At 40.4% G+C, this 24806-nt stretch overlaps 2 protein-coding genes across 7 annotated transcripts; both read right to left on the bottom strand.

Annotated features, from left to right (window-relative positions):
- Positions 1–293: 293 nt before the first annotated feature.
- On the bottom strand, positions 294–11743 carry cep68 (centrosomal protein 68). 6 transcript variants are annotated; one of them, XM_034292947.1, is made up of 9 exons: positions 9263–9776; positions 5929–6278; positions 5286–5660; positions 4331–5195; positions 4037–4233; positions 3069–3191; positions 2789–2885; positions 1820–2029; positions 294–1734 (listed from the first exon to the last, which is right to left on the bottom strand). In XM_034292947.1, the coding sequence occupies exons 2-9, from the start codon at positions 6229–6231 to the stop codon at positions 1676–1678; spliced, it is 2229 nt and encodes a 742-aa protein (XP_034148838.1). In that variant the 5' UTR covers positions 6232–6278; positions 9263–9776; the 3' UTR covers positions 294–1675. The 6 variants fall into 6 exon arrangements, with proteins under 6 accessions (XP_034148838.1, XP_034148839.1, XP_034148837.1 ...); XM_034292948.1 differs by having other exon boundaries at positions 4331–5153; positions 9263–9775; XM_034292946.1 differs by lacking the exon at positions 9263–9776 and adding an exon at positions 11656–11743 and having other exon boundaries at positions 4331–5660.
- On the bottom strand, positions 11190–15710 carry sdhaf4 (succinate dehydrogenase complex assembly factor 4). The gene is made up of 3 exons (XM_010863922.5): positions 15506–15710; positions 12794–12907; positions 11190–12683 (listed from the first exon to the last, which is right to left on the bottom strand). Exons 1-3 carry the CDS (start codon positions 15582–15584, stop codon positions 12574–12576), a joined length of 303 nt encoding a protein of 100 aa, XP_010862224.1. The 5' UTR covers positions 15585–15710; the 3' UTR covers positions 11190–12573.
- Positions 15711–24806: the final 9096 nt, after the last annotated feature.

Here is a 24806-nt window from a genome sequence, read left to right as displayed (position 1 = left end):
TTAGTTCAGTGTTTCTTAAATCCAGATATTCACACTTCTTTGGATCCAAACCATTGTAGCTTGGTGTTTTATGATAACCGTATTTTCACTGTAACTCCTGACTTCAATATCCGCTTAATCAGCAGCTAAAAAATGGCCTGATTTCCAGGAGACAACTCCCCACAATGTTAAGTGTACAGGAAATCCTGTGAATCTTTGGCCCATGGACAGCTTCACATTTCATTAGTCTTTTAGAGAAACATTAGAAAGCACATTATTCCACTATTTATACATGAAACCAAGTGACCACATGATGTTTACTAAGCAGGAACAAGTAGTATAGTTTAATGTGACTTACAACAATGTGAAGAACATTTTCTGTGGTGTTTTAAAAGTTGTGCACATTATCCAAGTGGTAATTCACAATTGACACTGGTTAAAAAGATAAAACATTTAAGGCTGTAGGTAGGACTTATTAATGCACCTTTCCACATGTACAAAACAAACTGACATGAAACTTCCAAAATATGTTCCACGCTGGTGATTATCAATGCCACATATTTAGCTGCCATTAGATTAAGGAACAGGAAGTAAGTCTAAGTTTTCAAATAATTCCCCAGGGCAAACATTCCATTTTAACAGTCTACACTGCTGTCTCTAAACAACAGACCTTTCCTCCAGGAGGAAGTCTTAACACTATGTACAAGAGACCGGTAGAAGACTTCAACTTCCTATAAGACTTTCTAGAAAATAACTGCAGTTCACGAAATACACAGGACATTTGAAGACACTTCAAGATGACATAAAGCATGTAACAGTTGTGTAAGGAATTGAAACAGTTCCTTATAGTTTCTCAATTTTGTACAACCATTTCTTGAAACAATGTGGATTTTTTTTAAACTGGTCTTGACACAAGAGGCATTTAGCATAACGGCATGTTTTTAAAATGTCAAGGCCTTCTCAAAACATTCATGAATTAATCAAAAATATATCATACAATCAAAATTAAAACCAAAGGTTACAGGGACAAAGCTTTCACTGACAGGGTCTAGTATGAACATTCATGGACTCATTACTGTAAATCCCTCTGGATAAGAGCTTCTGCTAAAATGTTATTTCAGTCTCTCATGAATATCTATGTATGGATATAGAACTATCAGAAGGTTGAAAATAAGAGGGGGGAAGGACAAATGGAAAAATAATGGATACTCAAAAAAATACTTTACAATTAGTGAAACATTCACTGATACCAATTGCATTTAAAGTTGAGCAAAATCTGTCCAGAATAAGCAATCAGGTACAAAGGCAACAGAATTCTGACATTTCAAAAGATGGTTCTCCTTAGGCCAATGTTCTACTATATTTAACAAAGTTTCCAAAATGACTTTTGATTGAGAAATCCTTAATAACTGGAACTAATGGAACAATTATTATAACACCAGGAAACATAACTCTGAGCTTGCTGATGGTTAAATAATGAAACAAAAGCAAGACAACCTTCAAATGGTTGTCTTTACAACACAGTGGGGTCATTTTGGTCCTGTGTAGCTTGGTGGTTGGTAGAGCATGGTGCTTACAATGCCAAAGATGCCGATGAAAAGTGTGCACTCACTGTAAAGCGTCTTCTAATCAACTAATGTAAATGTAAAAGTGTAATTAAGGCATAACAAAATGAAGACGTTCCAACTAATCATCATCAAACCTGCTCCACCGATCCACTGTCATTCTTCAACACTGAAACAGAGATAAAAAAGACTTCTTGAGGGTAACACTGATCTCCTGACACTGGGAGGTGCTATAGAGTAATCATGGAACTATCTATGTAACTGTACAAACATACTATGATTGTTTTGCAGGGAAGCCTTCACTGAGCTGTTCCCTGAACCACAACCATGTCGTGGCGATGCTTCTCTGGTCTCCTCTCCTTGGCTGGGCTCAGTGGGCTGGGTTAGACTGTCCATGGCCGAAAGGATAGAGGAAAACAGGTGCTCCGAGTGGGTTTCCAATGCCCTGGACTGCCTTTCAATGAGGCTGAGGGTTTCTTTCAGAACTGCGGGACATATGAAGATGAACAGAGTGAGGCAGTGAGAAAGTAATATTAAGACATATTACTTCTAACCTCAGGACAGCTCTTAAAGGCCGGGACTCGAACCTATTGCAAGTTAAAGGCATTGAGCCGTTTATAACCAATGTTCCGACATTCAGAAAAGATCACATTCATATAAAATGTCAGCTCAAAAATGACCTTGATAAGCTGCAATGCCTTTAGCCCAAAACCAGACTGATTGCTGTCTTTAGTCATGCATCCAGGCTACATTCTCCTTGTACAGCATTTCTGGTTCCTGTCAGAGGAGAGGACTGTGGCTATATAATTACCTCTGACTGTCAGAATACATCTACATGATGCCAGTGTTAACTGACAAAAATTACCAGCATGTTTATGTATACACATGAGACCAATTTAAATAGACAACTTTGCCACTGTTAGCTAACCAGAAATTCTACACATCAATGTAACTTTCACAGAAACACACAATACTAATCACGTTACGCTACTTAGAACTTATTACCACGGGCCATGCCCACTGTAATGGCCTAAGATGTTACATTTGTGTCTCACTGTCTTCTTTCAATAAAACACTGCTGCGCCCAGAAGTCTGGTATGACAGGCTTATCTACTTCTGGTGAGATCTGGGTCATTCCAGTGTGAAGGCAGTCTCATTTTGAAACCGGTCTTAATAATCAGGGCAACACCTGACACACAGCAGGTAGCAACACTACGGCCGCTGACAAAGAGAACCAAGCTCACCAGGAGAAGTGGAGGTCAGACAACCCAGTAGAAGCTCCCCAGTCTGCAGAACAGCGCTGGTCAGGGGCTGGTGGGCATTTACTTCTCTCCGAAACCTCTGAAGAAAAACAAGTTAGGAAGAACAATCATATAGGGAGGGAGAACAAAAAGGAGGAAGGTTCATTACAAAGTACTTCCAGTCCTCTCGAGACAAAGCCGAGAAGCATCACCTTTCAACAAGGACGTGTGGAGTTACACCCATCATTGATTTATAGAACCTCTGTATGTGTACACCACTGACCTTATAATTCACCAGGGACGACTTGACGCTCTCAATGTCCACAGTGGGCGGAGCCAGCACCTCAACCCTCTCGACCACGGTGTACAGCCACTGGATGAGCTCCTCCAGGTTACCACAGAAGGTCTGATTGGTAAACAGGCAGTCAGTCACGAAGTAAAACTCAAACTGACCCGCAACCGTGTGTCTGTGGACTTGGATTAAGATGTTTTATAAAAAGTAGAATTTAAGACAGATGACCCCTAAGGGGTATTCCAGAAACATTTCTAAACTCATTCAGGGTACCATATATGGTTTCTCTTAACCAGATGAGAGGTTCCCGGAGTTTCTGGTTCTACTTTAGCTCATTATGTTAAGTCAAGCACTGATCTGACAACACGCGTGGCGCACAACATGACAATGACAGAAAGCTTGATGGACATCATGCAGTGTAAGATAGAGCACAATATTTAAGTAATAAAAATGTAGCAGAATGACAAACTGTTGTAACCTACAGTACTTCACAATTGCAATGGTAGGCCCACTGCACAGCCAATACAGGCATGGTTATTTATTCAATTCTTAAAGAGTCTTTCATTTGTACAACACGTAGCAGATAAAAAGTAAATACAATAAACATCATAATAATAATTAAATTGCGAAGAGATCACTTTTTTTATTGAAGTAAAACTGCTTTGGGTTACTTTGGACATGTACATGTTATGGAAATCAGCCTGTTAAATGATTGACTGATTTGGAAATTCTATATTGGCTCAAGTTCTCACTAGCTTACTAACGTAGCTTTTTGGAATTCCCCACTATACAGGTACATGCATTAAGCTATATACCCTTATAAACACCTAACATTTATTGTAATATTGCTCATTTTAGATAATGTACTGTTCCATATTTCACAGGGCTGTATTGTACTGGCAGCAGTGGCAAAGCCATGTCATTATGTTCCACTAAAAGTAATTGTCACATGTCCTTACCTGGATGTGCTGCAAGAGGGACTGTCTGTGTTCTGGCTGCTCCCCGGGCTGGAATCCAGGCAGGGTTAGACCACTCAGCTGGTCCACCACGGCCTCCACCTCCCTCAGAATGGCCCTGTCCACTCCACTGCCTGCTACCTCAGCCACCATCCCAGAACCAGAGCGTCGGCCTGCCTGGTAGGATCCCCCACTATGGACTGATTCACAGACAACCAGTTTGAGGTCAAACATGCCGACTTGAAAAACATTAGGCATACATCTCAAGGCAACTGAAATGTGGCCGCCAACACATACCTTTATTAAAGTATTGAAGTGTATCACATACTGGCGCCTCCTCCTCCTCTTCATCCTCATTCTCCTCCTGTTCTTGTTTCTCCTCTGCCTCCTGTTTCTCCATGAATTCGGTGCCCTTATCCAGGGACCCCCAGCTGGCAGTGACCGGCTGGCTGAGCTGGGCCGTCACCATCCGGACCTGCCGGGACAAACCATGGAGCTCCTCCAGCTGCTCCGGCAGAGGCCAGAACTCCTCGTCTTGGTCCCTCCCTCCCAGGCACCCGGGCCGGGGAAGGATACTGGTCGTGCGGATGAACGTGGCGGAGGACGTGGAGGAGACGCTGAGTTGACGGTAGTCGCCTCCCCCGCGGCGCAGGGACTGGCTCAGACCGCCAGCCCCACCGCTACCCTCCAGACTCTCCACGTACAGACCGATAGGGTCGGCAGAGGAAAAGGCGCTACCGGAGAGGCAACCGGAGGACTTGGAGTGCGAGAGCCCATGTAGATCAGATGACCTCTGACCTATACCCAGGGCACCTCTCTCCCTAGCCGTACCATTTTGCACTAAGCCACTACGGGCCGGTCTGAAGTCCAAACCCGACAGATTGGTAGAGCTGCAGACACGGTCCAATTCTATCCCTGAGTCCTGGAGGCCAGGGTCAGTCTGGAGAACAGGCCCACACCCGATATCTGAGCTATCCCATTCACCCACAACCCCACCTGGCCTCAGAGGGTAGGTGTAGTCCAGAAGAGCCTGGTACTCCTTGTCAGGGTCCCAGCTGGAGGAGTGTCGGTCTGGGGAGGGGGGAAGGGAGCTGGGAATGGCACAGGCCCAGTAGTTGGTCTGGTGGGGAGACATGGTATGGAGCACAGGGTTGAAGCGGCCCTTGGAGAAACCCACAGAAGAACCTACATTTAGATAAGTCTCCCCACCAACCCCACGTGGTCGATAAACATCCCCTGAGGTCACTCTCACCTCCGTCCGACTCTGTCTGGTGGGGCGCAAGGGCGGAACGCAGGAGGGCGATGGGGGCGATAGCAGAGTGGAGGTCCACTTGGGGCTGAGTGGAGCAGAAAAGGTATGGAGGTCAGGGGCTGGGCTCGAGAGGCTGCGCCGGCCAGGCCCACTGTCCACGCATGGTGATCGGAACGTGGGTTCTTCGTGTGACTGCCAGGTCCTGAGGTCTGACAACTCCAAGGAGGTGCTGAGGTCCTCTCTGGAGGCCGAGCGGGGCGAGATGACTTGCGAGAGGCTACGGCTGTCTGGAGACTTCTGTTCAGGCCGTCTGGTCTGGAAGTCAATATCTCTACGACGGTGTGCTGTGTAACTGCTGCCTTCCCATGGCTGTGCCTATGTTGAGGTACGAGTGGAACATTAGCCAACATAACATTCGGCCTTCATCTGAGTCATTTGACATCAGGCAAAGAGACTGAACTGTAGCGTTGGGTTATTTATTTTTTTACCACAGTTTTGGCCTTGGGTTAAATCACACACACCTGCTCAGAGCTGTTACTTCCACTTCCCCTCTTTTTACGACAAACTGATTTAAATAAGCAAGTTTGTTTTACACAGAGTTCATACAACAGCATCAGTCAACGCTTGTTACAGAGCATCTCACCTTTTTGGGATTGTCCCGTTGGTGTGATTTCTTTAGGATGGAGGTCTGCTGCTCTGATGTGGCGACCAGCGGTTTCCTGACGGAGTACTGCCTCCTGTCACTCATATACCTGGAGGTGGGGGCCATGGTAACACTCCTCCTCGGACTACGCCGGTCCTCGTCTTCTGGATGCTGCGGTGTCCTTGGCCCGGTCCCGCTGAGGCTACATGCCGTCGTCCAGGTCTTCCATCGCCGACCGCTGCAGCCCTTGGACTCAGTTGGGGAGACAGATGCTGTGAAGGCCCTGTCCACTCCCAGAGCCATGGTTACGGGGAGAGGCCAGGAGATTCGTCATGTGTCTAAGGCCACCGCTGAAATTTACGACGAGAACCGTTTAAAAAAAATTAAAATGGATCCATGTAATGAATTAGAAACCAGGGACACGTGTTCTCACACCGTGGTATCGCTGGCTGTTGTGAAGTCAGGACAAGCAGCACAGAGTGAGGGTACTAAGCGGAATCGTGCATTTTCTCCTGGCTGTCCATCTCGCTGATTTGATTATGTCTGCATGCTCAGGCTTGCCCTGCCAGTGTTCACTGGACCAGGAGGAAGAACACTTGATCCACTTCTGCTTTGTACCCTGCGGTAGCATGGCTATAACCAGACAGACCAGTAAAGGCTTAAACATCTAGCATCCATCTAACTACAGCTGCCAGTCAAGTCATACTGAGAAATCATCATATTATCCGCAATGACAAAACGGAACAGGTCTGCTAAGCCCCTCTGCCGTTCTCGCCGAAGATTCAAGTATGTGGTTGTTGCCATGGTGAAGGACTCAGGAGTTGCTCTCTAGAACACTGATCACGAGGGCAGTGTCAATCAACTCTGACTACAGAACAAAGGCTGACATAGAACACTGGCAGCCCTGTAACTTTCTTTGTTACCTTAAAGCCTAAAAGATTAAACCAACATCATACAGAACATACAGTGGCTCACACTGTGTTATAGCTGAAATCCAAATCAATAAAGTTCATTTCTGTTTGTTCACTTCTATATTCCTCTCATTACGGAGAGAAAACTGTGGTGTATACTCAGTGTTTAATGCAATGTACAGTGGATATAAAAAGTATACACACCCCTGTTTAAATGCCAAGTTTTTGTTATGTAAAAGAATGAGACAAAGACAAATCATGTCAGAACTTTTTCTACTTTTAATGTGACCTATAAGGTGAACAATTCAATTGAAAAACAAACTGAAATCTTCGGGGGAAAAAATGAAAAATAGGGTGTACATAAGTGTGCACACCCTCTTATAACTGGGGATGTGGCTGTGTTCAGAATTAACCAATCACATTCAAACTCATGTCATTACACACCTGCCATAATTTAAAGTGACTGATTAATCACAAATAAAGTTCAGCTGTTCTAGTCGGTTTTTCCAGACATTTTCTTAGTTGCATCTCAGAACCAAAGCCATGGTCCGCAGAGAGCTTCCAAAGCATCAGAGGGATCTCATTGTTGAAAGATATCAGTCAGGAGAAGGGTACAACATTTCCAAAGCATTAGATATATCATGGAACACAGTCATCATCGAGTGGAGAAAATATGGCACAACAGAGATTTAACCAAGAACTGGACATCCCTCCAAAATGTATGAAAAGACAAGAAGAAAACTGGTCAGGGAGGCTTCCAAGAGGCCTACAGCAACATTAAAGAAACTGCAGGAATTTCTGGCAAGTGTGGCGCAAAAACAACACTGCACATCACCCAAAGAACACCATACCCACAGTGAAGCATGGTGGTGGCAGCATCATGCATTGGGGCTGTTTTTCTTCTGCTGGAACCAGGGCCTTAGTCAGGGTGGTGGGAATTATGAACAGTTCCAAATACCAGGCAATTTTGGCACAAAACTTTCAGGCGTCCATTAGAAAGCTGAAGATGAAGTTCACCTTTCAGCACGACAACAACCCAAAGCACACATCGAAATCCACAAAAGCATGGCTTCACTAGAAGCAGATAAACGTTTTGGAATGGCCCAGCCAGAGCCCAGACCTGAATCCAATTCAACATCTGCGGGGTGATCTAAAGAGGCCTGTGCACAGGAGATGTCCTCGCAATCTAACAGATTTGGAACACTTTCTGCAAGGAAGAGTACCTAAATATTGCCACGTCAAGATGTGCCATGCTAATAGACTCCTCCCCAAAAAGAGTGCTGTAATAAAATCAAAAGGTGCTTCAACAAAGTATTAGTTCAAAGGTGTGCACACTTATGCAACCATATTGAGAGTTTTTTATCTTTCCCCCTCAAATATTTCCGTTTGTTTTTCAATTGCAATGACTCATTGAAGGCAGAATGTTTATCTATCAATGTCTAGGGCACTACCTCCGTTCATGAGAGCCCTACCTCTTAGAGGCAGCAGGAAATTTGACAATACCTACACTAGAGTCATAACCTAATATGGCCTAAACACACAACACTTAAAAAAAAAAGATGACCGGTTTAAAACTGCAGTAAATGCAGTGGACTGAGATTTTGGACACAGTGATTTAATAAAAAGTACAGTGTTTTGCAGCTGAATTGCAATAAAAAAAGTGTAAAATGAATACAGAAAGAATCTTTGACTCTTTAAATACATAAAGAAATGTGTTTGGCTGTCAAAATGATTAACGATGCTGCCGATTTTACTTTTGACAGCCAATGTATTTTTTTTAGGGGTCTGAAAAAAAGCACACTGTTCATTGTAACTACAGATATCCCAACATCACACTGACCAGTCACTCACTGGTCATTTGCTTGGTCTCACTGGGCCCCATAGCAACAGGTGATTCCAAAAAAATTACCAAAACAAGCTCACTAGCAAAATGGTCCCACTGTTATAGACAACCTTTACTCTATTAATTAGCTTGTCCTGCTTTAAAATAACGCACTTAAATGATTTATTAAATTTGCGATGATTCCTAAGGACTTCAGAATATCCCCTTTTACTGCAACAACTATGCTTAAAATAATTTCTGGTTCCTAGTAACATTAACTCCTTACATGGATACATTTAACTATGGGTCTACACACAGTAAAGGTCACAGTTCAATCATTTGAGAAAGGGGGCGCTTGCCCAACATCTACTAAATGCAATTTTAAATTGATTAGCTATCATCAGCAAGAATTAATTATGAGGGAATATCCCTTCGGAAAAAACTGTGACATCACATTTACTTTAGCAGTGTAAGCGAATGACCACAAAGGCTGCTGTACATTAAAGAGAAAATTTTTGTCTCGACAAGTCACCCTAAAATGACTGTGGTATCCCAGCCCTAGCAACTTAGTGATTCAAAGAGACGCTCAAACAGAACATACCTTCTGTCTTTAGTTCGCACGTGTCTGTTGGAGGAATATGCTAACTAAAATGTTTGCAAAGGAAGCATCCTTACTGCTACATTTGTTTCACAGCATTCTTCTAACAAAGATAACATGATCGATAAAGGAAGTTGTTCAGGCTTAAACGGAAGAGACTGCTGCTACCGTCAACCAATGAGACAGCTTCCAGACCTACAATACCCCCTAGTGGAGAGCACATAGCCAAATCTGAGACAATTATTTATTAAATATTTTGTGCCGACTGATTTCAGTATTTTATAATATATTACCTGGACATATGTGATGGTGTCCCTCATAAGGAAAGACGAGGCGGTCAGGTCTGACGTTAAATGACCGGTTGCCAGTTCAACGTGGGTAAGTAGCAAAGGCATGAGCTAGTACGCATAGAATAATCTACTGAAAGATAGCGAAAAGAAAGTAAAGTGACAAGACACAAGGTCGTTCTTCTAAGGTTAAAATACACTCACCTAAAGGATTATTAGGAACACCATACTAATACTGTGTTTGACCCCCTTTCGCCTTCAGAACTGCCTTAATTCTACGTGGCGTTGATTCAGCAAGGTGCTGAAAGCATTCTTTAAAAATGTTGGCCCATATTGATAGGATAACATCTTGCAGTTGATGGAGATTTGTGGGATGCACATCCAGGGCACGAAGCTCCCGTTCCACCACATCCCAAAGATGCTCTATTGGGTTGAGATCTGGTGACTGTGGGGGCCATTATAGTACAGTGAACTCATTGTCATGTTCAAGAAACCAATTTGAAATGATTCAAGCTTTGTGACATGGTGCGTTATCCTGCTGGAAATAGCCATCAGAGGATGGGTACATGGTGGTCATAAAGGGATGGACATGGTCAGAAACAATGCTCAGGTAGGCCGTGGCATTTAAACGATGCCCAATTGGCACTAAGGGGCCTAAAGTGTGAGAAATCGAGACTCATCAGACCAGGCAACATTCTTCCAGTCTTCAACTGTCCAATTCTGGTGAGCTTGTGCAAATTGTAGCCTCTTTTTCCTATTTGTAGTGGAGATGAGTGGTACCCAGTGGGGTCTTCTGCTGTTGTAGCCCATCCGCCTCAAGGTTGTGCGTGTTGTTGCTTAATAAATGCTTTGCTGCATACCTCAGTTGTAACAAGTGGTTATTCCAGTCAAAGTTGCTCTTCTATCAGCTTGAATCAGTCGGCCCATTCTCCTCTGACCTCTGGCATCAACAAGGCATTTTCGCCCACAGGACTACCGCATACTGGATGTTTTTCCCTTTTCACACCATTCTTTGTAAACCCTAGAAATGGTTGTGCGTGAAAATCCCAGTAACTGAGCAGATTGTGAAATACTCAGGCCGGCCCGTCTGGCACCAACAACCATGCCACACTCAAAATTGCTTAAATCACCTTTCTTTCCCATTTTGACATTCAGTTTGAGGTTCAGGAAATTGTCTTGACCAGGACCACACCCTTAAAAGCATTAAAGCAACTGCCATGTGATTGGTTGATTAGATAATTGCATTAATGAGAAATTGAACAGGTGTTCCTAATAATCCTTTAGGTGAGTGTACAATAGCAATTGTTAGGGCATAGCACAGGAAAATGCATATTGCTAAAAATCTGTTATATTAACGTGTTTGTGGAATGTGGGCAATAAACTGCGTTATAGACAATTCGTGCACATTATAAGTTGTTACGTAGCTAGTTTGTAAATAAAATGGCATGAATATTCCTTACAAAACAAGTCCGCATTCTAAAGTTAGAATTGATGTATATTCATTTATAGTATGTTTCAAAATACTTTTCTTTACTGCAAAGGTACCCATTGTGAAGCGGGGTTAAGGTAGAAATTTAAATCTTAATTTAAAAACACACCAAAAACAAACAAACAAAAATGCCACATTCTCCAGACCATATATGTTGATTTTAAAAAGTAATCTCTTTATAGGACGCCATAACCTTGCATGACAACCATTCACTATGTAATAATTTCTCTTCAAAATAATTGTAATATATTTCAAAGAATAAAGTGCAAACAGAGTAATGAACCATAACACACAAGAGACTGTCCAACAGACTCCATGATTATGAATTTCACATGCAATCATTATCACATTGTTGTTCAAGACGAAATAACTCGGCAAAAAAAGAAAAGTCCCCGTTTCAGAACATTGTATTTTAAAGAAAAATTTTCTAAAAATCCAAATAACTTTACAGATCATTATTGTAAAGGGTTTAAACAATGTTTTCCATGCTTTTTCAATGAACTGTAAACAATTATTGAACATGCACCTGCAGAACGGTCGTTAAGACACTAACAGCTTACAGACGGTAAGCAATTAAGGTTGCAGTTATACAAATTAAAAAGACCTCTCTACTGACTCACCAAAAGAAAGATGCAGTGAGGCATGAGGACTGCGGATGGGGCCAGGGCAATAAATTGCAATGTCCGTACTGTGAGACGCCGAAGATAGCGCTGCAGGGACACCGGACGGACAGCTGATCGTCCTCGCAATGGCAGACCACGTGTAACAACACCTGCACAGGATTGGTACATCCGAATATAACACCTGTAAGACAGGTACAGGATGGCAACAATAACTGCCTGATTTACACCAGGAAGGCACAATCCCTCCATCACTGCTCAGATGGTCGGCAACAGACAGAGAGGCTGGACTGAGGGCTTGTAGGCCTGTTGTAAGGCAGGTCCTTAGCAGACATCACAGGCAAAAACCATCACCTACGTGCACAGACATGACCCTCCAGCATGACAATGCCACCAGCCATACTGCTCGTTCTGTGGGTGATTTCCTGCAAGAATGGAAAGTCAGTGTTTTGCCATGGCCAGCGAATGAGCCCAGATCTCAATCCCATTGGATCATTGGATCGGGAGGGAGAGGGCTATAGCCATTCCCCACAGAAATGTCCAGGAACGTGCAAGCACCACGGTCTCACAGCAAGAACTGGCAAATCTGGTGCAGTCCATGAGGAGATGCAGTACTTAACGCAGCTTGTGGCCACAGCAGATAATGACTGTTATTGTTGATTTTGACCCCCACCTTTGTTCAGGGACACATTATTCATTTTCTGTTGTCTGTGAAACTTGTTCAGTGTATGTCTTAGTTGTTGAATTTTTTTATGTTTACACAAATATTTCCGCATTTGCTGGAAATAAAAGCAGTTGAAAATGAGAGGACGTTTCTTTTTTTGCTGAGTTTTTGTTCAATAGATCAATAAATGGAAGTCTAGATACATGAACATAACTCATCTGTAATTTAATTCACAACTGTAAAATTGTACAAAACTAGAAATCGACACAGCGGCCCTTCCTCTCCCAGTCTCCGTACCGCGTAGGCTCTGGGCCCCGAGGCCCCCCCTGCTCCTTAGTGGCTGGGTTTACATCATCAGGGAACTCTGGGAAATCAATACAGAATGATCACACAGAGTAAAAAGGCAACAAAACATTGTAGAAGATAACTGCAACATTTGGCCTCTTCTGTGACATTGAATATTGTTTTTACTACTTTGAAGAGGATCTTTAGGCTTCTCATCATCCATGTCAAAACGTCCCTGGGGAGTTTTGGCCTTGCGCAGTGGCTCCTTGTCCTTCGCTGCACCACTGGCTGTCCGCAAGCATCCTTCACAAGAGAGAACATCACAAATTATGCAATAAATTCTTACCCAAACTAGCAAGTGTTTTTATATCAAAAATATAATTGTTTTGCGTATCCTAACAAGATTATTGTTGTTCAACAGTTGATTTGGGGACAGATTATTATCTTGGTATTGAAAACCCATTTTGTGTTTTTGACAGGACAGGAACCATAACTGTGGCTCATGTTTCCCATGTGATATGAAAACAAAATGAATGAAAAAGCCACACACTCTAAACTCAAATGCATATAATTTTTTTTATAAGACCAACGTTTCGACAGACACCTTGCACCCTGATGAAGACAGCGTGTCTGTTGAAACATTGGTCTTATAAAAAAAATTATATGCATTTGAGTTTAGAGTGTGTGGCTTTTTCATTCATTTTGTTTCCATTCCGTACCCTTTACCCAGCACCTCATCAACTAAGGTGTGCGTTTCTTCTACTTTTATCCCATGTGATATGAAGCATATAAACCAGCACTTTTTTTGATAAAACAGCCTCTTTTACTGGGGCTTGTGTAGCTCGAGCCACAAAAGCTGTATTATGAAACAGTCAGAATTTGGTGACTTCCAACAGGCAATATGGAACCATTTATAGCCACCACACACCGCTTCTATTATTTCGCAATGTCATCAGCAGCTAGCAAATACTACTAGCATAGGCTACTTAACATGGGAGAATATATTGCTCAAGGGTAAAGAAAGTTTGCCTACAGTAACTAGCCTACTGGCAACTGCGGAAATGCCTTCACATTTAATGAGTGTATAGGCTACCACGTACTTGACCGGCTGTATCTCGAAATCGACAGCGTAGATTAGCTAGCACATTATGTTGTCTACTCTTTCTATGATCTCATTTTAAGTTATTTACGCTCCAATGATGATCAAAATTGTGCAGCCCTACTACTGATTTCAAATTAAATAATATTTAAACACATTTGATACATACAAATTAATATTGGAGGAGTTTAAGTATCTAGGGGTCTTGTTCACGAGTGAGGGAAGGATGGAACGGGAGATTGACAGACGGATCGGTGCAGCTTCTGCAGTAATGCGGTCGATGTATCGGTCTGTTGTGGTGAAGAAAGAGCTGAGCCGTAAGGCGAAGCTCTCGATTTACCGGTCAATCTACGTTCCTACTCTCACCTATGGTCATGAGCTTTGGGTCATGACCGAAAGGACAAGATCCCGGATACAGGTGGCCGAAATGAGCTTTCTCCGCAGGGTGGCTGGGCGATCCCTTAGAGATAGGGTGAGAGTAGGAACGATCACCCGGGGGAGCTCAGAGTAGAGCCGCTGCTCCTCCACATCGAGAGGGGTCAGCTGAGGTGTCTTGGGCATCTGTTTCGGATGCCTCCGGAACGCCTTCCTGGGAAGGTGTTCCGGTCCCGTCCCACCGGGAGGAGACCCCGGGGAAGACCTAGGACACGCTGGAGGGACTATGTCTCCCGGCTGGCCTGGGAACGCCTCGGTGTCCTCCCGGAAGAGCTGGAGGAAGTGTCTAGGGAGAGGGAAGTCTGGGCATCTCTGCTTAGACTGCTGCCCCCGCGACCCGGCCCCGGATAAGCGGAAGATGATGATGATGAAATTAATATTATTTCAGTACAGTCACATAAGCTTTAGAAAGAGAATGGGCGCGGAACTAGCTTTTTCTCAGTAACCTTTGTAGCACAACATTCCATGCTGACGTTGCTTAATACATCACTGACGCATTAAATCTGACGTTGTTTAATACTTCAAGGACGCATTAAATGTTGCTGGTTTGGGTCCAGTGAAGAAACCCACTGCAGCATCTGGTGGGGTATTTATCCTAGTTTGAATAACAGTACCAGTCAAAAGTTTGGACACACTGACTGGGTAACATTTGGCTGGTAGTCTATATATATTGCTAAACATATTACGCTGAATCTTAATACACAAATGTAAAAAAATAAGTAGTCAATCTCTCAAATATGTACTCAACATATGTTCTGGGGAAATGAAAGAAAATAATTAGACATATTAGAAAATTGAGGGAATGGACAAAAAATGTTAAGAACAAATTAGCCTGCCATTTTTGGGCCTCCAAAAAAAGAAGCACATGCTTCGACAGGTCAATTCCGGGTTCCACCGCCAAGTAATGCAATTATCAGACACTGCAGTCTCCCAGCTACTAAAATCTCTTCTATGCAACATTGACATCACCCCACAACCACTTACTCGTTATTCACTTATAAAACCAAACCTAACCATCTCTGGCAGATCATTTACGTTGTTGCCCGTCTGTCTGTGCATTGCGCCAGTTGGATCAGTCTATAAATAGCCATCGGTAGCCTTGAGGTTATTTCAAAATCATGTTGATTACGTTTATTATGCATGCATCACGTCTATGACATTCCGTCTTCAGGCCTTGCCTTGGCGTATCGTCACGAATAGTTATAGTTATACAGATTATTTGACTACACTTAGTGTATTGTTTTGGCATTAAGAGACAAGTTTGCGCACAGAAATCCGTGTTTTCAAGTCCGTTATGTGAAGCGAGGACAATGTTTACCATGCTACCTAACCCAAGAACAAACGAACAACACTGTTAAAACACTCACCTGCAAAAGACAAATCCACAAATAACAATTGGGTATTAAGACGTTTTGATGTAAAAGCACATACACGTAGTAGCGACATGTTGCTTGAGTTTAGTTACACTGACAGGTGTGTTTAGAGAGACTTATAAACAAGTTCTTCTATGGTGTTTAATCAAATAACACCGATATTTAGTGTTTATGGCAAGTTATAATGACGTTTGAAACGTCATCAACTTGCGACAAAATGGACATTGCGGTGGTTAAATATGGCCACCAGGGTGAGCCAAAGTACTTGGTGTGTGTCAACCAGGAGTCATTCTCCACTAGTTAAAGGGATAGTCCAACCTAGATTCCTATTTGGGTGAAATTCTGCTTACCGTGAGTGTTCCATGGAGCCATTTTCCACAATAAGCCATTATTTACCTCTGTCCCAGCCTGGAATTAGCATTATAAGCATCGCCAAAATTAAAGAGTTGAAACTTTAAATTCATGAATCTGTCACGATAGCATATCTTTTTTGACTGCTTACTGATCTGCATACTGACCAAAATTGGTGACTTCAAACTGGCACTATGCAAATTATTTTCTGTAGCCACCACAGACAACCTCTGTTATTCAGCAATGATGTCATCAGTGTCTAGCGAATGCTAAGTGAGCTCAATATAGCTGCTTTGAAACTTCACCTTCCTGAAATATGCATATTGATACTATTTGTGAACAAAGCTGAGCGGTATATATAGTGAACAAAGCTGAGCGGTGTATATAGGAATGATCAGTTTATTTGAAAATGTGATTTACATAGAAAAAAAATAAACATAATTTGGAGGAATATAACAATGAAAAGTTCTTTGAGGTGAAAAACACCACTAAGTCTTAGACTGAAGTATTTTGAAATATATACAATCTGGGACATATGCAAATAAAAAACTTCCAAACCATAAAATTCCAAGTTTGAAAGAGAGAATTTGATGACTTTGGCCACATATCAGTACATTAATGACAAATTAAATACATTTTGGGGATGCCTATTGGCTCGACAGCACCACTTTTGCAACCAGTGGCCCGAAAATCACAGAATACATTTTTAAACATACAGTGTCTATTTCTGGTTCAGATTTGGTTTTAGTTTCTGATGCAGCCTGTAGAAAACACAACCTTCCACCCCTGGTATCATGTGCCAATGTTAAAGTACTTGATCATCATGACTTTTGTATGCAGAACGTGAAATAACATTGTAATAAAGAGATACATTTTTAGAGGCACGGGGAAGCAAGTGTTCATCTGAAAGGCTATTTCACATTGTTTCAGCTGTCTCAGCCTTTTCCTTAGACCCTTTATCACCCAGAACAGTGAAGAGTGGAAGCTGTTGTTGTATAACTTAATTCACTTATCATAGGTCCTAAAGGAGGTGGTGATGATATTAATGCCTTATTAAAAAGTTGTGATACAACTTTAGTATTCCTTTTGTGGAATTTTTTTGTCTCATGTTAAGCAAAGTAACTAATTGGTCAGAAAACCCAAACAAGTGATTTAGAAGATCTAAACATTTATTGAATTCAAACAGAATATGTTTGTATCATAGAAATTGCCACATTCTGTTAGTGAATAAGTTTAAATGATATTTTCAGGATAATCTGCAATAAACACTTTTTTATATGCGGTTCCAACACATTTCAAATTCAGAGACGTCTGCTTCATGGTGTTACAAGGTGCAATGGTTCATCTTGGTCTAGTAGCCAACAAGAGATTATACTGTGGCTAATTTCACTCATAGATTCCTATTCATAAGATTGATTGCAAATTCATTTTAGCAATGTTCATGGAGAACATGACAGGTTGATTTATTGCAAATTAGTTTTCTGTGAACTTCTTAATTGATGCTGCTCAGAATATACATATTTTTCCCCTGGTGGTGAATAAAAAATGCATGTGCTTCTGTAACTGGAAGAGCTATAGATTAAAGTGTTATAAACAGGGAATGTTCATAGTAATGCTCAGTGGGAGTTTGTGTACTCATGAATGTGTGGCAATGTTACAGATTCCAGGGTAGTAAGCCCTTTAAGATGCATTCTAGGACCTGTTTGTGGACATTTACGTACTTGATACATTACCAAAGAAGGTTTAAGATAACAGCAGTGCCATAACAAAATGAGGAATGTGTGGTTGTGTCAAGATGAAAAACTAATTGTAGAATTACAACAAGTGGAAATCATGGCAGACAAAACAAGCTGCTAATGCTGACTCGGTTGAAATGCAAAAGTATGTTACTTATGTGAAAGGCACACAGGATCTGTATCTGATTACATAAATCAACCCTAAATAATTGGAATTTTATGAAACTGTGAATCAAAAATATTCTAACACTAAGAACGCAAAGATATTATGCGGACACTAAAAGAAAGTTAAGTTGTTGTGCCAACATGGTAAACCCTCACAAAATAGTTCCTGCCAGTCACTCTGCAGATCCACTTCCTTTAACTCATCAGCCATTTTGACCACATTTTCCTCTTGACTGTTTTGAAAGACTAAAAACCATCATCCTAGATTGGTTTAGGAATTTCAAGAGTTTTGAAAAAGGCACTCAAGTGACAAGGCAGTGGGGATATTTCCAAGTTGATTCTGAAACTCTACCCTACATTCCATTTTGACCATGGGGAGAAAGGCACTGCACTAACTCACACACACTGTCTTACAGCTGCATGAGATCAGTAACACACACACACACAGACCACTCTTCACAGTTACAGTGAGTGTTAAACTAACAGACAAATACACAGCTGCATATTTCATAATGTAGACTCACATGACATTCATCATGATCATGCAACCATTATTCATCACTGGCTGGAAATGACCATTATAAAGATCTGGCAATGACTAATAGAGGGAAAATACAGTAAATATAATACCTATTGACCACCATTTGAGTCTTTCCTTTGCAAAGTTGAATTCAAATGGGTTTAAATATGGATACAAAATAATTCACTAGTGTACATTAATTAGATAATTATTCACCCCCCATGACTCAATTAATGTTAGATATTCATTTTGTAGCAATTAAAGCTATGAGACTTCTTGGGCAAAAGCTTAGCACATCCATGGCTTCCCATACTATACTTATAATTTTAGGGTCTGTCAAGGCGTTGGACCATGAGGTGTGGGACCATAAGGTGTGCTTGTGCTTCGGAAGCAACTCCAGTGTATTTGGCCTTTTGTTGTTATTGTCTTGCTGAAAGGTGAAATCCTCTTTCTGGTGTAAAGCAGGCCAAAGCAAGGATTATTTCACCTATGCTTAGCTGCACTGTTTCAGTTTAGACCCCTGGTAGAACTCCCCTTCTTGTCAAACTTTTTTCAGTATTATGCTAGTACCTGGTTGCATACAATTTCTTTCCGTTTATTTCATTCCGTATATCTGTATTCTTGTTTTCATCCATCTCATCTCATCAGCAATTGAACTCTAGCTACGTTGAGATCACCACTGGCCTCCTAGTGACATCTCTGAGCAGATTTCTTCCTGTCCTGGCGTAGGTTGGTTGCCTGCAAGATCAAGCTCAATCACCCTTGTCCCTTTGGGTCCCATCCAAGCACGCACATACCAACAAATAGTTTTAGGTTTGGAGAAGTGTGATTAGAAGGTCTTGGCGTGCTGCACATTGAAGGGCAAAGGTCTTTGACTCTCCTGCACATGCTGCAAAGTTGTTGCAATGAGGCTAAGCCATAATAATGAATTGGCTATCATTAATTTGGGAGAGGAGGTAAATTGAGTAAAATATGGCATTATACAAAATGTGTAAATATACATATAATTATACATTACACAGTGTAAGGTATATACAGTACCAGTCAAACGTTTGGACACCTACTAATTCAAATGTATATCTTTATTTTTAAAATGTTCCACATTGTACGATAATAGTAAAGACATCATAACTATGAAATAAAACATATTGAATCATGTAGTAACCAAAAAAGCATTAAACAAATTCAAAGTAGCCACCCTTTGCCTTGATGACAGCTATGCACACTGTTGGTATTCTCTAAACCAGCTATCTACAATATGAAATGTATTCTGATCTGTTTAACCCCTTTTTTGGTTACTACATGAGTCCATTTGTGTACTTTCAAAGTTTAGAATTCTATATACTCTATACACACATTTTCTCATACATACTCTTTTGTGTGGTACTTATCTCTGGGCTGTTGGTTACGTCCACACACGTCACATATAAAAGGTAATGTATTCAATTAATATTCAAAACATTTTATTTTTCCTTAGAGGATAGTTTGTGTAGATCAACCACAATTAATCAGAATTAAATCAATTTAAATCCTACTATGTAACATAACAAATTATGGGAAAAGGCAGAGAGTGGAGAATAGTTGAATATCATGATATCCACCTTAAAAATGATTGGCACCTGTAATAAAGATGAGCAAAAAAGACTGTATGAAATAAATAATTCAAATACTGAGTCAGTGTTTCTCGTATTCATTGCCCTCCGCTAAATAGTGGCTGCAAAAATGATACAAAATATTGTTGCAGTAAAGCATTTCATTTTTAAGTTAACCAACTAAAACCAGATATGATGTAACTAATGCAGAAAATATAATAAAGCTATGTATTTTTGAAGGGTAACTCTACCCAATTTCAGTCTATGGCCCACTGCTTCCTATACAAAGGTGCATTCAGGCCAAATGTAGGGAGAGTTGATCATAACTATACATTTTTGGGGGGTAAATTTTTTTGAGTAATACAGTGTTAAACCCTTTGCTGAGGTTAAAACCTTGCCTAAAAATGGCTGGATGAAGGAATTACTGGTAGCTGGTTGTGTTTTTCAGAACATTGCATTTATTCGTAAAAGAGGATTGCACAAATTCAGCTACTTTTTAAGGCTGGCCCAATAGATTTTGGTTCCCTGTTTCTTTGTGTGGTACTTATCTCTGGGCTGTTGATTATGTGCACAAACGTCACTGTGATTGCCCTCACTAGCTGCTATAGACAGAATTAAAAACTTCTTGAACGATTGTTTCCAATCACAGAGTGCTCTTGCAACAGGTTCATAAGCATATCCTCAAATATATATTTTTTGTTGAAAACTGATTTGGAATAACTAACTAACGCAAGCACTAAAAGTGCTCCTAGTGAAATGTTTGCAATGTCTCCTGCTTTGTAGTGATACACTACAAAGGTTAGTCAAAAGTTTTAGAACACCTCAATGTTTCCAGTTTTTACTGAAATTCACACAGTTAATGTCTTAATGTGTTTAGAAATGAAAGAATTTCCTTTGTAGAAAGAATCTAACAAATAAACAATTGGGGACAGAAATAATGGAATTATTTTGTTTAACAAAGTTTTGTAAATTTTTTATCCAAAGTAGCCACCTTTTGCAGACATAACATTCTTTCTACAAAGGAAATCAAACATTGTTTGGAATGTTTTTCCCAACACTGTTGCAGAAATTCAACAAATGTATTGCACTTTGCTTTGCTTTCACCCTCCTGCCTAGTCTATTTTCTGCAAAGGTAGTTCTGACATAACCTGAAGATAGGATGAACCCCTGACCAACAAGGCATACACCAGAGGGTATTGCATGGCGCTGCAAAATGCTACGGTACCGTCTTGGTTCAGGGTACCACTCACTCTGTCCAAGTCGCCAACTCAGGATCCAGCAAAAGAGCCCCAGACCATCACACTTCCTACTCCATGTATGACAGTTAGTGTCACATAGTGAGGATATATTGCCTACACAATGGCATTCGAAAACCTTATGTGATGAACCGAAGGTTTGATTATTTGGTTCGTAAGACCTTCCTCCAGTTTTCAGTAGTCAACTGGCAGTGCATTACGGCCCAGACAAGCCTCTTTTTCTTATTTTGCCATATTAGCAATGGCTTTCTTACTGCCACTCAACCTGTCAAACCTGCATATCGAAGTCTTCTTTTCACAGTTGGAACTGAGACTTGCTTACTTCGACCAGTGTTTTAGGCTGTGCTTGAAGCATGTCCTGTGAGCCGCCTATCATGCAAGCTGTTGACTCTCGGAAATGTGTCTTCAGATTCTGTTGTGGCTTTCGGTCTCTTTGCAATTTGTCTTTCTTTGCAATTTCTAAACTTTTAAGGGTTATAATGGTCTGTCTGCATTCCTTTGTTAATTGCCTGTTTCTCGCCATTATGATAGCAATATAATATGTCCTGCTGTACAATACTACATTATTATACAGATTGTGTAACAACAAAATCTGTTCCAACACTGCTTTTATACAGAAGATTTGAAAGTAATCAACAAAACTTTGTACATCTGTAGGAATTGTTAGCATCGACTTTCAAGCCTTAATTTACATAAGTTGCTCACCCATTACTTGTTCCTTAAAAAAGGCTTTTTTGGTAACCTATATATATATATTTTTTACTAGTGGCAGTTAACCACTTACCATTTCAGGTTATTCTCAACAGAACTACTTCAATGTTAAAAAAAAAACTGGAAAAAATTGGGTTGTTCTAAAGCTTTTGACCAGTAGTGTATTTATAAATTAGCTCCTAAATGGGAGCTGATGAGGATTTGTCGCATTACTAAAGCCTTCAACCCTGGTACCATCTCTAAAGAATGCAAACAATTAGTTACAAAAACGTTCTTCATCATTTCTATGTCACCAAATAGATTTAGATGCAGTATAATGTTAAACAAGCTAGTTCCATAACATTTAGCTAGGTCACCTTAACATCACTAGCTATTTTAGACTGACTTTGCTGTCTAATGACAACATTCCGATTTTAAAAAGTGCTTTTGATGATATGAGTATGAAAGCCTATGTTTTTGCACAATATTAGCCGGCATTATCAATGTTGTATTACCAAGCCCCTACACTGTAATTTAGACAAAACGGTAATTAGCCAAGTTCAGTCATTTGCCCCTGTTCAAATTCTAGGCATCAATATAACTGTAATTTTTATAATGTTTCTGTCCATGGCAATTTACGTGACAGAGTGACAAATGTCCAATCCATGAATGGATGCAATACTGTAGTACAAACTCTTATCATATGAAGTCTGTCGCCTGCTGGTTTTCTGTTCTTCCTCATCATTAATTGCACCAAACTGGTGTCCCAGGTCTAAATAAGATTAGAGGGATCCAATAAAGAAATTAAGTGGAACTGGCTTTCGTGGTCCAGAGTTGAATACCCCTCCAGAAGAAGATCAACCTCTTTTGTCACTGGCTGTTAACAATGCACTAGAACTTGTGCATCCTGCCTACCAACACATTTACATTTAAAGATAGATGTGCATACTGTGGATAGCTATTAACGTTATTCACATTTCTTCCTATCTGACCAAATGTCACCTACAGTACTGCACCTTTAGCTGTACAAGAATGTATGTGATGAGTAGTCCACGCTACTCGTCCAATAACATATCATGTTGCCTGTTTGTAGTAGCTAACTAGCAGTGCTTTTTAATGTTTTAAATAAATAGCTAGCTACATTCTTTATTGGCTATGTTATGTGTTAGGTGTGATCATTTTCCTCACTTGTGTTATTTTATTGACATTTGTAGTTTGTGCAGAGACCTTGGTTTAGTTGTAACACACCTCACCAGAAACATTGCCTGTCTTTCTTTATATACATTTTGCCACTATAACTTTTGTCTGTTTTCATGCAAATTATTAGGTAATTTGAAACAATGTCTTTGATTTACAACCTGATAGCAATATGTATTGGTCTAGCAAACAATATATTGGTGAATTATATACATGTATAAATAATGCATGGGGATGCAATCTTGGCAGTTGTTATGGAGTTTTGAGCAAAATATCGCCAATTTTACAACCTCTCATAAAGTTGACATAACTGTTAAATTGCCAATGTCATACATAAATGAAGATGGTGTGTTTGTTTCATATCTTGTTTCTTGTCTGCAAAGAAGTTAAAACCCTCCCATTTCCAATGGTCGACCATTATTCAAAAACATGCAATAGGGTCAAATACTGTAAATAAATACTGAAATATTTTATATGGTATTTTAGACATTTCTCCAGACCGAATAAGAACATGTTTTTGTTATAAGTGAAATTTGTCCTCTTAGCCCAATGACATATTGTGCACAATTGCAGGAAACAAGTGTTAAAATAGGAATAGATTCAACTGTTTCCCTGGTCTAAATATTTGGTTGGAGACGTGCTATCCACGAAGGCCAAATTTGGGACGTTGGAATCCAAACAAAAGCCAAAGTACCCCAGTTTGAGAATCACATAACTTGGTTGCTTGGGGTTCTCATTAAAGTCACTTGGGGTCTGTACAATGCTAATCAGCAGCCTCCATGCAAATCTTGTTCACAGACACAACCTGGGGACTAGATTACCAGGTAAATTGAGAAGGATGGCCATAAAAAGTATTTATTGAAAGCAACCGACAAATGTAAACACCTGGAGTACTTGGATTGTAATTGGTTGCTACAGTCAGGTAACAAAAAAATGAAGCTTTTTGGCCATGCACACCATTAGGGGATTTCACATTGAAAGAAGTATGCATATGCCTAAAAAAAACATTGTCTACTGTAAAATATATATTTAAAAAATATATATAGATCTTTGATGCTACTGGGGCTGTTTAACCTTTACTGGCATCATGAACTCTACAAAGTTCCAAGGCATTTTTGGTTAAAAAAGTTGTTTGTTATTCCAGTGAGACAATGAACCCCAAAAATGTCACAGCTAACTATGAAATGGGTAATTTACCATAACATTTTAACATCCCTGGATTTGAGACCCATTGACAGCCTGTTGTTTACATTTTATAAGGCAGTCAATAAGCAAAGCGATACAAAGGATCAGGAAAAATGTTGTATGTTGTAAGATCTCTCCCTATTCGGTCTCCAGTTTCATGAAACATTTTAGAAAAAGGCTGTAACGTTGGCTTTGCAAGCACAGTATGCACGAAGTATTAGTATAGAAAACTGTATGAGTCTTTTTTGATTGCATATAATAGACCTTTGTAGTTGTCATTTATTTGATACAGTATTTTCCTGATAATTATCAAGGTTGGCAATCATTTTAGAGGTGACTGTATATCAGTGAGAGTTCCTATAGTCTAGTCAAAGAAGGCTTTTGCCATCTATTGTCTAAAATACATTAATTTATGTTAAGCATGCCCTTCAAGATGCAGGTCGTTGTTTTAAACAAAATATAACGAATACAGAAATTACAAAACTGCTATATTAATTTGTAAAAAAAAAATTCCTATGGCCTTTGCCTGTCATCATTTCTGTAAATGGATCGGCGTACCCAAAATGATTATTGGACTATAAAATAGAATAAATACAAATAATA

This window comes from Esox lucius, chromosome 6 (genome assembly GCF_011004845.1).
Source record: "Esox lucius isolate fEsoLuc1 chromosome 6, fEsoLuc1.pri, whole genome shotgun sequence".
In the NCBI taxonomy this organism is placed as follows: domain Eukaryota; kingdom Metazoa; phylum Chordata; class Actinopteri; order Esociformes; family Esocidae; genus Esox; species Esox lucius.
Note: the sequence above shows the minus strand (reverse complement) of the source record. Positions and strands in the feature narration are given on the sequence as shown.